Genomic DNA, 15,497 nt, shown 5'->3' with positions numbered 1-15,497 from the left:
TGTCAGGCAAACGTCTTCTTGGTCTTCTGTGTGGAATAACTGAAACATAATAGATGTGGCAGAGTAGATTTTTTGTCCACATGATACAATTTACGGTCAAAGTACACATTCATACAGCCTTAATGCCTTCATGCGGGATGCAAAGCCACAACAGAACCTCAGCGTTTGTCACTGAACAAATTACAGATACAGTATTAACCATGAAAGACCCCTCAGTCTCTGCCTCTACCACAGTCGTGTGTGTTCTTTTTCCAGCCTATGGCAGTAACACACATTGGAACAGATGTTTAATTGATTCACTTTGGCCTGAGAGAGTGTCATAAGTTATATATGTTTGATCAGAAAGTGTCTGTGTGCTACTTTCCTCCCTTGTCTTTTGCCTGGCTCTTTTTTCCTACCTCCCAGTCTTTCTTGCTATCTGTCTAGTTTTTGCTTACAGCAGCATCTGCAACTTGAAAAAAAAACAAAAAAAAAAACTGTCTCCTTGTCAAGGTTATTGTTGTAGTGTGAGAAGGTAAAAAACAGAAAAAGACAGATGCTTGGGTCTGGGTCCCAGACTTTTACCTGTAGCTATTTATAAAAAGAGAGTCTCTGCAAGATGCAGGAGAGCCAACATGGGTCAAGGCTCAAGAAGTGGTTGTGTCTGTGTGTCTGTGTGTAATGCATGTGTGGGATCTACTTGGTGTTTACCTTCCCTATCAGTAATCTTTCTCCTGAGGCCTGACTGAGCAGAATGAAAACTGTAAATAGCCCTTGAGGAGCCCAGGAGTTGGGAAAACACTTTCAGACATAGTCTTTATGCACTGAACACACGCACACGTTGATGCTTGCTAACACAAACACACACACACACACACACACACACACACACACACACACACACACACACACACACACACACACACACACACACACACACACACACTAAAAATGTACAGTTGAGGACCTTAACTGCACATCTGAAAGCCACATTTCAATGAAGAGAGATTGTTTTGTTCAAGCTGGGCAGAAATCTGACCTCTCAGTGTGGATAGAAGTGTTCCAGTTGGGTTTAACAGTGTGTTATTTTGGTCACGGTGGTCTGCTCTCTCTCTCTCTTTCTTTCACTTTCTCAGTCTCTTTATCTTGGAGTATGATGTTGTTGTGAGCCCGGATGGTACTGCCTGGTCCTGTAGCCTGTTGGAGCACCTAATATGTAGGTCACTTTTTCCTTATACTCTACCAGCCGTTGCGGGCTCATCTCTTTACTGATGTTTCCCAGACAGCCCGTCAGCGCTTCACAGCTCCCCGGTTACTCGCAACACTTCACCGCACTTCTCCACTCTGTCGCTTTCAGGCAGCTAACAATGCTGTCAGAGAAGCTCTGCCTTTTCTGTGTCTCAGTGACTCTATCTTTTTTCCCCTTTCTCTCCTCCTGCGTGTTTCACGGCTGTCACATCCATATGTTGCAGAGTCTGGAGGGGGAGGAATGCTTCGCTCTTTGGCAGCTTCTCAACCTGTTCAGTTCATTCATTACTGAGAGCACTTGCTGGTCTGGTCAAATAGCATTATCAGTGTGTGATTGTGGTTAATGAGCATCCATGCTTGGGCTGTACAGGACGTCAGGCTTCTGGTCATCAGATTGTTTCCACAGTGAGGTGTTTGGGCAGCACCGTGCCACCAATCCTCAATCAGCTGGCTTCTGTCTTCCCTGCCAGGCTAAAGCTGTTCAGGACAAATGGTCCTGCGGTGCTCACAGCAGCGATACAGAATGGCTGCACTGCAAAAAATAAGAACCTTAATAAGTCATTTAAATCTAATTTCAAAGTGGAAGGGGACGAAATGCATTTACTTCCAGTCAAAAACCTTACTTGTAGGCCTCATGTAGTGTTCAGTTTGAATGAACCTCGACCTGCTATATAGCGAGAATTACCAATGTCTAGTTTGACCTTTAGATGATTATCATTTTGTCTTTTCAGTTTGTCGTTCCTTGTCTGCATGCTGAAAAAAAATAAGCAGCAGTATATAGGGGGGATGCATGATCATGAGTGTTATGATAGGAGTAGAGGTTGAGGATAATTAAGTGTATGATTAAAGGTGTACTATTTACAACTTGTGAAATTCATTGCTAGCCATGTTTGCTGAGCTTGCAACCCTGACGACATTATTTCTTGTCTTGCCTACTTTTTGCTACAGCCTGTGAGTAAGTTTTGCATTGCCAGTTGTTTTGTGGCCGCAAGCATAAAACTATTAAACTGAACCTTGGCAACAACGGTGACCCACCCGTGTGAGTAACATCTTACCCCAGTATTGGGATACATTTTCCTGTACATGGCAGAACAGAACTACAAGATTTTCAATGCTCTCTCAACCGAAGATTGGCAGCAATATAGCTGATCAATTGAAAACTAAATTAAAATTAAATTAAAAATTCTCTTATTATTGTATATAAGTAACTGAGTCATCATTTTGACTTGTTAGTTGCGTCTGTAGTGTCTCTGCATAAATTGATAACATTGATGAAGAGCTGTATAGCCAGTGATTCCTCTCGTTATCATTATGTTTTTTTGCTCTGATGAGCTCCCAACTGATAGGAATTCAGTTGGGAGCAGAATCAGAATTGGCTTTCCCACAGGCGCTGTTTGTGTACATGCCAGTAGGTGTGCTTGTGTGCATTCCTTGATACAGTATATTTGTATGGTCTTTGTGTATGTGTGAAAGAAACAGAGTAAATGTGGATATTTCTATCTGTGTGACTGTATCTGTATGCAGGCCTTAGTGAGCCAGTGTGTTTGCCTATCCTCCCTCTAGTCTCCGGGTTTCATTTTATGTAAGGTTGCTCAATTCAAACCAGGTCCCCCTCAGCCGAGGGACCCCAGCAGCTGGCAGAAATAAACATGATGAGTTTTTCAGCATTGTAGCAGTGCTCTGAGCCCCTTTGAATTATAGAGATGTAGAGCGGTGGAGCATAGCTGCTGCATGTCCACCCAAGGGAAGGTGCACCAGGAAGTACTCTCAGGCATCAATCAGCTTGGGATGGAGGATGAAAAAGGATTAGATGTTGATGTCATAAATCCACTTGCTCTCCAGGAAGTGTGTCAGCACTGGGGATCCTTACAGAGTTTCCAGAGGATGGAGTGGATTTGACTGAAGCAGTTGGAGGTGAAAATCCTTTGCTTTAGGAACTGGGAATGATACCTAATAATTTTCAGCCTCTAAAGTAAAACTGGAGTACCGTCATGTGAAAAATCCGAAACAAATTCTGTACTACAAAACATCTGTATATGAAAGGAGTGAGTATGCCTTTGCTGCCGTGCCAAAAGCCATTTCTTTCCTCCCTTTGATTGTAAAACAAAGAAAATAGCAGTGAATGATACTATAGCTAATAAACAGCAGATTTCTTTGAGCCATTGACACCATATATATATATATTACTTTGGCATACAGTACCCTTATTTAGATGTGGACTCAACCAACACATCCTTACTCCCAACTTGTCACATATGGACACTTGGTCAGGGCGCCATTGGCGTCACTGTTTAACACCCTGGGAACCCCTTCAGTGTCATTTTTCAATGTGCATGGTACACTACAGTGTGAATGAAGCGTTACATTTATTAATGGCAGCAGAGTTTCACATCCAGAGTCCTGCCTGTGGTTAGGTTTAGGCAACAAAAGCCCTTTGGTTAAGGTTAGGGAAAGACTGTGGTTTCGTCTAAATCTAAATAAAAATGTTGTGTCCAAAGTCATTGGGAATTTTTTTCTGTATTAAACCAGACCACAATCTTTCCCTAACCTTAACCAAGTTCTGTGAGTGCATGTAATAATGCTATAGTCACTACGAGTGGATTTCATACTGCAAGATTGGATATTTTTGTGGAAAACAAATACATTGTCCGTGAACATTTTACTGATACATTCAGTATTACCTTATTTTCTTCTTGCCATATACAGACATTAATAACATATACTCATTATGGCAATTAAGTGTCTTATAGAAATATAATTTTTAGGAGACAGCTCTCCTATCAGACTACCCTGCACGTTGAAAAGTGACGCTAAAGGGGCCCTGACCAAGCATCCGTATGCGACGAGTTGGGAGGCACAACGCTGAAACAACACAGAGATGAGCACCCCTGACTCCAAACTCCAGACTGTATGCATGTCAAGAGTCCATATTCTCCTCCCTTTCTCTATTTAAGTTGTGGGATCACCTAGATTTGTTCATTCATGCAAAATTTGGCACCAATGTTCACTGACCATGGTATTTTGCATACCACTGCTCTCTCACTCACTCTCTCTCTCTCTCTCAATCTATGTGTGTATGTGTGTGCACATGTAAAGGTTATTTCCTGGTCAAAAGCCGATGCTAATCCCACCTACTTTCCATCAACAGAGCACCAGAGCATCTTTACAGATGGGGGAGTAGCTTGGCGAGTTTCCCCAGAGACTACTCCCTTGGGTCAGCAGACATCATCAGATGTGTGAAACACCAGGAGCTGTAGCACTATATACATGCCATGTGTTCTTATCATAAAGGGAGGCGTCCACTTTATTAGGAACAATTCCCTTTTTATGCCAAATGCACAAGTGGGACAGTGAATTTTATAGATGAGCTATTTTCAGTTCAGCATAACAGCTAACTGCAGAAGGTCATGTCAATAAGTACAAGTCATCAAACGTGGTAGCAGATGAGCTGCAGTGGGAACGTTATTACCTGGGCATTTCAGGGCCCTGATTATCACCTAAGCAATTTCAAGGCCTTGAAAACATGGCTTTTTTTTTTTTTTTGGCAAAATGCCAATGCCAATGGAAAAGGTCAGAATATATCATAAAAAGTGTAGATCCTCACTAGTTTAAACACACTAGGATGCTGGTGGCATTTGAGCATTGCCTACGTGTCAAAGCGTTGCTGAACAGGTGCACGGCCAATTTTAAGACGGATTTTTAAAGCAGATATCGCAACATCCTGTGAGGGTGTTTCCAGGAACAGTAAATTTAGTTCACTTACCAGATCTCATCTAACAAAATACTTTGAGATGTTGTTGCAGAACAGCTTTGATTAGTCAACTCTGGAGTACATGCGGAAACTATGGCATGTCTCTTTTTACAGGGTAGCGCAAGACTTCTTTGCTGCAGGAGAAAAGTGTGGTCTCACTTGTTTACGTGTGAGTCATTTTTCCACATATTCTCCCTGCCATCCCCTGCTTTAACCATCTCTTTCTCATCTTCTCTTTTTCTCCTTTTTAATGTCCTCTGGGTGTCATCAGGAGTGACCACCCTGAAGATAAAAAACTGGAAATCCAGAAGTGTGTGTGGGTGTATGTGTGTGCCTATGTGCGTAAGCACCTGTAATGAGCACCACATGTGTGTGTATTGGAGCCCAGGCTAATGAAGCCCAGTCCGTTATTTATTTCCCGTGGCCCTGTCGCTATGCCTGTCGATGCACCTGTGTACACACACACGCGTGCACGCGCGCTCACACAAACACACACACACACACACACACACACACACACACACACACACGCACACACACACACACACACACACACACACACGCACATGCACACGCACACACACATACACCATCTGTCTATAATGACTGTTCTCATTCGTACTGCATAGCACTACAGTCCCTGGAGTGGTCATTAGACGAGAGAAGGAGAGAGTGACTGAGGGAGAGAGACCAGTGCTTTCGGCGTAGATTTGGAACCAGTTTTCTAGTTGTGCTTTGGGATGGGGGGTTGGGGAGGTCAGGGTAGGGTGGACCCATAGTGCTTAGAAAGTGCAGTAGCACAGAGAAATTTTGCATATTTTGATTTCTATCACCACCTGGGTGGCTTGTAACGTTTGCGTTCTTTGCCTGCTTTCTTTTCCCTCTGTCATGAGAATACAGTCTGCTACTGAGGTTCAATGTGAATCTTCCACAGTGTTCTGCAGCAACGAGGAACAATACTAACCTTTCTTATATAAGCAGAGGTAACTGAATCCACCAATCCACTGTGTGTGCCACAGTCACATTCAGCATGCTACCATTGGAGTTAGCCTATAGACAAGACTTTGGAAATAATTATCATCAACCATTAGAGGATGGTTAAACTTGTAAGAACCCAAAAGTAAATTCGGAACCTCTCTTTCTCAACTATTTTGTTTCTCCCTTCTTTTGCAGCAATGGTCAGCTCTCAGCAGGAAAGCTGCTCCCATTATAACCACAGCACTTAGCTTTCTGGCCTTGTGGCCCTACCCAAATCCCATCCGCTGGCTCCCGCTAATCCCCACCACTAGTAGAAGGACATGGCAGACAGAGAGAGGGGGGTTGTGGATGTTGGTGGGAGAGGGCTGGAATAGAAAGACAAACAGGCAGCTCAAATGTGGCTTCCATTTTAATAGGACTTCCTAATATCTCCCAGTGGTATTAGAACTAAGCGTGAACTTCCCTTTAACACAACCTTTCTGATTCTATCCGGCAATGTATGTTACATTTAACATCACGTTTAAAGCAATTTATATTTCATAAAAACACCAGCGATTAAAGACTTTCTCATTATATATTACACCAGTAGTACACTTTAACAAACAGCTTGGGGCACTGTTTGTGTTCACCATGTGTGCATGAATTGTGTGGTTCTGTGTGTTGCAAAGCTCCAGATAGGAATTCGACTCAGGTATCAGTAGACAAAGATGCCTCCATGCCACTATCTGCTCCTTTAGTCATCCAGCTGAACAGGTCCGGAGGGAGAATAAAGATTAATTATTCATACATATTTGCGTGTCTGTCTTTGCAGGGAGCTGAATGGGAATAACCTCACACGCATCACCAAGAGTGACTTTGCTGGACTCAAGTACCTCCGAGTTCTGTAAGTACTTGCCTTCACGTTGATGTGTGATGATGAGATGTTTGTATGTGTATCTGTGGTGCACATCCGTGTCAGAGTTTGTCTATTCATGCATACCAGAGCTGTATCCAACCTTGCAGCTCACAAGTTGTAGAGCCTTGCCGCTCAAATTAGCATAAACCCAGCGAAGTGGAGATGCTTCTGTCAAGAGTCCTACTCAGTACATTAAGCTACTGAGTGACTGCAGCTAGTGATGTAATGGACTTTTCTCTCACTGTATTCAGTCTGTTGTAGTAGCACTTATTGTCCCTTAGACACGTACACACACGCACTTGCCCTCTGTTCCCACACATCAACATCTAATGTGTACACAAGCACAAGTCCTAAATAGAATCTCAACACAGTTAACACATTCAGGTGAAGTCATTGACTCCCTCTAAGTTGAAATTTAAAAGCACTTGTGATTTCAGGTAATAAAGTAGTTGTACAATTGTCCATACGTGTGCATGTGTGCGAACACACTTGAATAGTGCCATAGGTGTTAAAAACACTGAACACGTTTTAAATGTAACACAAGCTCCACATAATTCCTATTACCCAGCAAAGCCTCGACTATTTTCAAGCCTCATCGTTACTCGCCCATCCCCCTGTCCTCCCCTTCTTTTTCTGGCTTGTCCCACCACTCCTTGTCCCCTCTCGTCTTCCTAAACATGCCTCCTTTTCTGCACCACCTTCTACCCCTACGTGGAGGTTAAATGCCTTCATGTCGCCAACTTGTCACTAGCAAGTAAGAAGGAAACAACTCCTTGCAGGGGTACTTAAGACAGAACTTCCTTTGCTGTCAAAGCCTGATTCTCTCACACCACCACCACTGAACTACACGTAACACATATGCACACACAAACAGACACACACAGTGCTTGCTCTCTGAAATGGCAGCGAACCATATACATGACGCATGATTACCATGGTGTAGGTGCATGGCATGTCTCCATGTGCAACCTGAAAAAAAGTCTGTCTCTGTGTATTTTGGTTGATCTTTGTGGGGCAACAGACCTATGACTTATAGCAGCTTGACTTCTGATCCTGCTGACCCTTGGGCAACCCTCAGAAGGAGCCTAACAGGAACAGAGGTCTATCTTTACAGTCAGCTGCCATCTCTCCTGTTGGTCTAAAATCAACACAGGTGATTTATTACCAATCATCTGGCACTGGGTGTTCGGCTGGTCTAAATCAGCAATGTGTGTGTGCGTGTGTGAGGAAATGCAGAACAATAGAGAAACAATCTGCGAAAAAATTGATAAAAAGAGATCAGAGAAATGAAGGCTACATGCCCTCAGACTGTCTGCAAAAAAAGTTTTGTCAATTCAAAAGTACTCATTGCACTTTTTTCCACTTTCATCTAAATTCATGAGAAAAAGATCGGAGAAAATTGCACTTTTCTCTCTATGTTTATGGAGTGCGAACAGTGATTAGCATTTATATTCGATGGGGAGGAAGCCCAGACTGCTGAGTTGCAGCGCGGCGTGGCCTCACAGGAGGCATGAGAGGTTGCCTTCAACACAGAACAGTTGTATACGTAATGAAGGAAAGCTCTTGTTGCTTCTAAAGACTCTGGATGCTTTTCTCTCCTTCCTGACCTTGTGTTATTGTAACACTTCCACAGCCATCCAGCTTCTTTTTTCTGCGTTAGTTTTGGCAGTGTAGGTTAGGAAAGGAAGTGTTCCTGCTTGTGTGTGTGTACTGTATGCCTGTGTGCATCCCTGTTTGTTTGTGTTTGACAAATAGCCTTGATGCAGTGCCTGCATCTCTGATACTGTCAAACTATGCTTTCTTACAGGCACTAATACACACACGGACTACTTTACTTTGATTGTACCAATTGTAAGAACCCTGGAGCCCACCTCAGTTTACCCTCTAACACTTTCTGACCCCCTGCCTATCTTCCATCTCGTCTCCACCCAGTCACTAAACCCCAAGGACCACACCAGAGCCTGGACCCATACTTTCTGAGCCACCTTGGAAATTTTCCTGGCTGCTATTCCTGCTTCTTTTGCCAAGATTCCACACTATGCCCTCAGTCCACACCACTGCCCCCTCTGTGTGTGTGTGTGTGTGTGTGTGTGTGTGTGTGTGTGTGTGTGTGTGTGTGTGTGTGTGTGTGTGTGTGTGTGTGTGTGTGTGTGAGAGAGAGAGAGAGAGAGAGAGAGGTGTTCAATATACTGCATGCAGCTTGAATATACATACTGCATAAGTATCACCACCCAAACCCCAAAGCCCCCTATACTTTGTTAAAGCCTGGGTGACCTCCTACAGACTCGTAAAAAAGTCAAAGCCAGACTGTATCATGTAGTTTCTAAGGCTCTCTTTCTGTTCTCTCTCTGCAGGCAACTGATGGAGAATCAGATTACTGTGATAGAGCGTGGGGCTTTTGATGACATGAAGGAGCTCGAGAGACTGTGAGTACCACCCAGAGTGACCAGAAATAACAGATTTTTATTTCTTTTCTAAACTTGAACTTCAAATGAAAATCCCACCCTTCTACTGATCTCTATTCAGTTCTTATATTAGTTGAGTGTAATGAGCCTAACAGGAGGAACTGACTGTAAATGGTGTATCTAGTGTGAGGCGCTTCCCTGTCATTTCATTGAGGTCGGGCGGTGCAGAGAGGGTACAGCGTGGGCTGGGAGTATTTTTTATTAGCTTTGCCGGACAGGAATGCCCCCAGTGGGATGTGTGGGCTTAAGAGGCCTTCCCCAACACAGAACCTGGCTCCTCTGGACAGCACCAGGACTCCTTGACAGCTTGTAAACTGGCTGGGAAAACACACAGACAAACACAGTCAACCACACCTCAGCCAGCTCATTAGAAAATCAATAGTGTTACCCACATGGAAACCTGCACACCAGATGATTTTATGGACACATGCTGTCATGCACACATAGTGGTTAACTTATAAAAGACTTTCCCCTGATCTGAAACCCACATTAACAATTTACATTACCAAACTCGAGGCCATGTACAACTCGCCTTCTCTCCTCCTCCATACTCAGCTGATCCCAAACACTGGGTAGACATATCCATGTGCCAGACCAATGTGGAAATTAAGCGGCTCATTTCTCTAATGTTCAAGACCCACTAACCCACCAGCAGGTACAGTTCAGTGTGAACGGAGCAGCAGCAGACCATTAATGGCCATTACGCACTAAATCTCCACCTCGGCTGGCCAAGCACTCTTCTTAGTGTATACAGTGAGTGGCACAGGTCCCAACATCTGTCTGAATGTGTCTGAAGGCATGGCAGCGGCCTGCCTTACAGATTTGTAGCCTCTCTGTGCCACAGCCACTGCATTTACTCCCATGTGCCTCCAATGGGCCATTCAGAGGGAAGAGAGTTGTGGTTTCCAACAGATTAGCAACAGTCTGTTCCTCATTGACTTAATTGTTGTATTTGAATAAAGCCTGCCAGTCTTGGACGTTAGTTGTTTGACATGGAGTCTGTTGCCAACCACCATTCCTGTCAGTGCTTCCTTGGGCTTGAATAGGCTCTTCCATTTCTCTTTATTTTATTTAGAAAAATCTTTTTTTGATAGTTTGTCCCAGATAAAATCTGTTCATGTTCAGATAACTGGTGGATGTAATTCACTTGTTTGAATGGGAATGTTGCTATTCCGTTATTCTGGGAAAGTCAGGAGAGCACTAAATTCTACTAGGCGCAGCATAGTAATTTAACTGTGCAGAGCTAATTTACTGCGCTGTCTCTCACTAGCAGTTTAATTCCCCTGAACTTTCGGTTGGATATTTATGTGACATTCAGAGCATACTGAAACACAATAGCCTGTGGCTAAGCCGATTCTACGGCAGCTAGCAGAAATTATTCACAGCCTACACACTCAAGGGCACACATGCATAGACACACACACACAAACTCACTAGTTGATCATATGTTTTTCCCTGCCACAGGCGGCTGAACCGTAATCAACTGCAGCAACTTCCTGAGTTGCTGTTTCAGAAGAATCCTGCCCTGTCTCGACTGTAAGTTCACTTTTTTATTTTAATTGAGTACTCACTCACTTTTTCTTTTCAGTCAGTATACACACCATCTCTCTTTGTCTTTTCTTTATTATGCAAGCCACCAGTGTTGCTCGGAGATATATGTACTACAACTATATACTGCACGGCATGGTTTCAATAAGTCTGATGAATGTCGGCTTTGGTTGGGTTTGGTTTAAACATAATTAAAGAACAATTAGGTTTCAATTGCACTTGCTGGAAAGTCATCAGGTCTCATCAACATTCTGACTTATTAGGTGGAGTGTGTGAAGTATACCCTGTGATTTCCACTATACTATCTGTCTGTAAGACAAGATGAACTGGATGAGTGGAAATCTTGAGTTCTTGCACGTTGTTGGACCTTCATGCCAGGTCATCTGCAGTTTCTCTGTGCTAGGCTGTCTGCGAGAGAATCCACTGGTGACAGGGAGTTGGTGTGACTTTGGGACTTGAACTAAGGGACACGTTAGACATTGAACTCTGTTCCAGGTGAAAGGATGTCTGTGTTGCTTAATGAGGTTTTTTTTATGTCACTGGAGAATTCCTCAATGCTCGCTCTGCCAGTGGACTCAAATACTTCCATCCTATGACTGAAATGTGTCATCACAGTCTTCATTTGGTTTCCACACCCACACATCCTTACACTCATGCACCACATACAGTGAGACAATCCCACAGTAATGCTAAACTTTTATCCCCATCGGCAACAAGGGTCTGTAGTTTGTTTCTTTTTTCTTGCTTTGGGATAATCAGTGTCCCTGTTGCTAGCTGATCATTCCAGCTCCCATTATTCCAGTTCAGATTACCTGAAGCATCTGGGAATAATGAAACAGTGGGACATGGAAAAATCATTTCCCTCCCTTCTATCCACATAGTGGTGCTACTAACCCATGATCCTGGCCTCAGCCCTCCATCTGTTTATCTTGCGTTTGATGTTTAACACCATCTTGAATCTATCTGTCACTTCCTCACAACTATCTCCCCACGTCACCTATTATTATGCCAAGACCAACCTGTTGGGCTTTAGGGTAAAGTCTCATGCTTTGGGGTAAGGCTGGCCTGCTTGTGGCTTGCTAACATTGAGCAGCACTGAGTAGTCTGTCTAGCTGGAGCAGACGCAGAGCAGACCGAGGCCTTCCAGACCAATGGATGGCCTTGAACAAGCGTGATTAGTCCATCTGGAACAGCGGGCTCTGCCAACAGCCGGAGGATTGTGCTAGCACAGCTCCCCTGTTTCATCCAATCTAACTTCACGCTCATTATTCTAAACCTTGCATTGGCTTTTCTGCCGTGTTCTGGAGAATGAGACTTTGTTTAACATTGCCCAATCGATTCGCTATGTGTCTGTGTATACACTCATTTGTTCTTTATCCTTGGCTGGATAAAAGAGAGCTGTAATGGACCTTGAAGCTTTTCAGGTGTGGAAGTGCTGTACATTCTTAAACAGTTAAAACAAATGTACAATCCAGGGCCATGGAATCGAAAATAATGCAATCTTTATAGTGCGTGTGTTTGACTGATAGTTACTACTTTATGAAAGACTTCAAGTGCTTGTTAAAAAATTAGGTCTAGTAGCGTGGGACCAGGAACAGCAGTAGAAGACAAAGGTTTTTCCTAATGTATTTCTTAACTCCTGAGCAGTGTGTCTGGGCCACACCATAAGTTCTGGTTCCAGTCTGATGTGGTTAGGTTACAGCCTTGTCTTGCTCCCGCCAGCAGCTTTTAATGGACTTAAAAGGTTCTCAGCTCCCAGAGGAGGAATTTCGCCGCTATTTCATTTCTGCTTTTGTGTGTGTGTGTGAGGATGATGGAGAGAGATAAAGAGAGAGCGAGAGAGAGAGAGAGGGGAGTCTATGGTTGCATATGTATTATTCGTGTGTGTCTTTGCACTTGCTCAAAGCGCTCACCGTGGGCTTGTTAGGGTCTGCCTTTATGATTCTAACAAGAGAGGTTAAATGTGAAAACCCACTACCCTCAGGTGGAGCACTAACCCAGATGGTTTCTCTTCTCATGGATCCAGGATTAATTGTCCCCTTTTCTCTTTGTCTGTACTTTTTATACTTTTCCTCTCTCTTTCTTCTACTCTCTTTCTTCTACTCTTTTTTTCTCTTTTTGCTCATTCTGGAGTGAGGGTTTGAGGAAAAGCTTGTATAACAAAGTGGCTATTTGTCTTAGACATCCCGCTGAGAGGACAAAAAGAAAGAAGGACGCAGGGAATAGAGGAGGGAGGGATAGCAGATGAGATCGTTGTTCTCATTAAACTTTAGAGGAAATGCTAGCCGGGTTAATAAAAGGCTGTTGGTTAAATGAGCAATGGACTGTTGTTTTGTGGGGAGTTTTTCAACACTTGACTCCCATGCAGTCATTAAGCTCATGGGGTAATGAGTTTTCCCTACAAAGGGAAGATGGAGAATTAATGCATGTGTTTTTCCTTGAAAATGGCACAATTTTGTCTGGGCTCTACTAAAACATTCTAATAGAAATAAAGAACAAATCCATATTTGTTTTTAACTTTTGAATTCTGCCAAAAGCTTGAAACAAATTTGGTTGAAAATGTACAGTATGCCTTGTTTCATGTACAAAACAGAAAACTGAGGTAGTGCGAGTATATTTTACTGCTTTCTGTTTTGGGAGCTTACCCCTTTATCTACACCACTGCTCTTCTGTCTCTCCCCGTGCCTGAGAGATAGCAGAGACACTGATGCATGAGGGGCAGTGGAGAGATAATTGGAACTGATTTGAGATGATTAGAGATAGTTAGAGTTAGTTAAAGCTGCCTGTGATGGATGGCACCGACGGAAAGGTATGGGAACGGCAGCGCAGAGGTGAGAGGCGCGGCGCAGAACATCAGTGAACAATAACAGTGAAAATAGAGTTGCATTCATCACTGTTAACGACCTGTTGCCCCCAGCCCACCACCCCGACTTCTCCTCATCCCACTTCCACTGCACTTCAGATCTGTAATCTACTCATCCATGTCTGTAATTAGTATCTTTTCGCAGTGGGAGAGCAGGAGGAAGGAAGGACGGCAGGATGGAGGAAAAAAGAGGGATAGGTGAGCGGAGTTGGAGGAGTGCAGAGCAGTTAGCCTGATAGCTGGCCCCAGGGAATAGCATCTGGTTTGGGCTCAGGATGGGTGGTTGAGGGCAGAGAAGGCGAAGGGGTATTTTGCGGTTTTTGATTACTGTGCTGCTTGTTGGTGACACAAACAAATGCCGGCAACAACACAGGCTAGTTTGAAGGGGTGTTGCTTTCATTAACGGCTAATGTGCAGTATTACGTGGTGGGGTGAGGGGACGGTTAGGAGAGGTTTTCCCTTGTGTATCTCCCCGGGAGGTATCTAGGAGGAGGAGGGAGGAGGGAAGGGTGTGGTAGTACCTGCACTACAGGGGAGCCGTGGAAACCCTGGCATAGGATCGGAGGGGGGGTGTGTCTCATCCGTCTTTAAAATCCTTTTTTCCATCTTTCATTTTCGTGTGAATGCTTGACGACAAGTATCCTGATGTACACAAACCTTAAAAACACCCGCTGAAATGTAGGCTGGGTGACATACATGCACATGCCTACACAGACAAGAGAGAGAAAAAAGAGGGAAAATGTAACTAACACTAATTAGATACAAACACACACAGAATAACACTATAATTACATCTCTGTGTGCTAATGTGTGGATGGCAGGCATACACAAGGGATTACGTTCTTTATATGGCTTTGACTAAAGATAAAAGAGCGGCTTCAGCTATGCGTTAATGTTCTGTGTTTGTGCTGGGGAGATGCTGTTTTCTCTTTGTTGATTGCTTGATGCTTAGGGAACGGTAGCTCAGTGTGGGAAAAAAAGAATTGTTTCGGGGAAGGAGATCCAGAATAAATAATGTGCACTATCATTAAACCTATAAATCATCTCTCTGTCACAGTATTCCCACTTGTTTTGGACTTTGTTACCATCGGTATACAGTATTTTCTCCTTTTCGTTCCCTGCAGATTGATTGGCATGTAAACTCAATCTGCTGTTCCAAGACTTTTTGTGCCACAAAGCAAGCAAATTAACTCTTTCAACTTATTACTTTTTGTGAATGACTGCATGAAAGGCTGATGTGAATGTTTTTTTCCTCCTCATGACTTTTTTAAAGTGTTTGTATAATACTGTGCTGTGTGTGTGTCTGTGCATGCATGTGTGTCTGGCAGGCTGTTAATGGTCCAAGCTGGTCTTGTCGTTTCCTTCCCTTTGTGTCCGCTGATGAATGACCTGCCTTGACGTGCTAGGTCTCTCTCTCTCTCTCTCTCTCTCAGAGGACCATTTGGGCCCCCGCTTGGCAGCAGTCCCCATGGCAACCCGTCTTCATCAGGAGGTTTCTGTGCCATCGATGGCAGACATCCTGATTTCTTGACTTTGGTTTGTCTGACATTAAGTAAACACTGACACCAAAGAGTTCAATGAGTAAAGTTAACTTTAGGCAAAGCGAAAGCAAAATACCTGCATGCATCAGAGAAACTGGCTGCTTTAACTACCACAAGTGGTATCTACCCTTACAGATACTTTTGGTTTAATGTATCCAGATTTAGAGATATATGTGTCTGAGATTTGTGGTGCTCACAACACTGAAAAAATTTAACAGCCACATCTCTT

The 15,497-nt window shown here is 43.6% G+C and overlaps 1 protein-coding gene across 3 annotated transcripts in view; it reads left to right on the top strand.

Annotated features, from left to right (window-relative positions):
* slit1a (slit homolog 1a (Drosophila)) overlaps positions 1 to 15,497 on the top strand; it is an 88,174-nt gene that overhangs the window by 5,780 nt on the left and 66,897 nt on the right. For 2 of the 3 annotated variants that reach the window (XM_040138806.1, XM_040138805.1), the window contains exons 2-4: positions 6,768 to 6,839; positions 9,206 to 9,277; positions 10,781 to 10,852. The exons of the other annotated variant lie outside the window; for it this stretch is intronic. In XM_040138806.1, coding sequence (XP_039994740.1) covers positions 6,768 to 6,839; positions 9,206 to 9,277; positions 10,781 to 10,852 — 216 coding nt within the window. The remainder of the gene's footprint in view (positions 1 to 6,767; positions 6,840 to 9,205; positions 9,278 to 10,780; positions 10,853 to 15,497) is intronic. 3 annotated transcript variants of the gene reach the window in all.

Source organism: Xiphias gladius, chromosome 11, assembly GCF_016859285.1.
Source record: "Xiphias gladius isolate SHS-SW01 ecotype Sanya breed wild chromosome 11, ASM1685928v1, whole genome shotgun sequence".
In the NCBI taxonomy this organism is placed as follows: Eukaryota; Metazoa; Chordata; class Actinopteri; order Istiophoriformes; family Xiphiidae; genus Xiphias; species Xiphias gladius.
The sequence above is the reverse complement of the archived record's forward strand: the minus strand, read 5'-3'. Positions and strand labels throughout refer to the sequence as shown.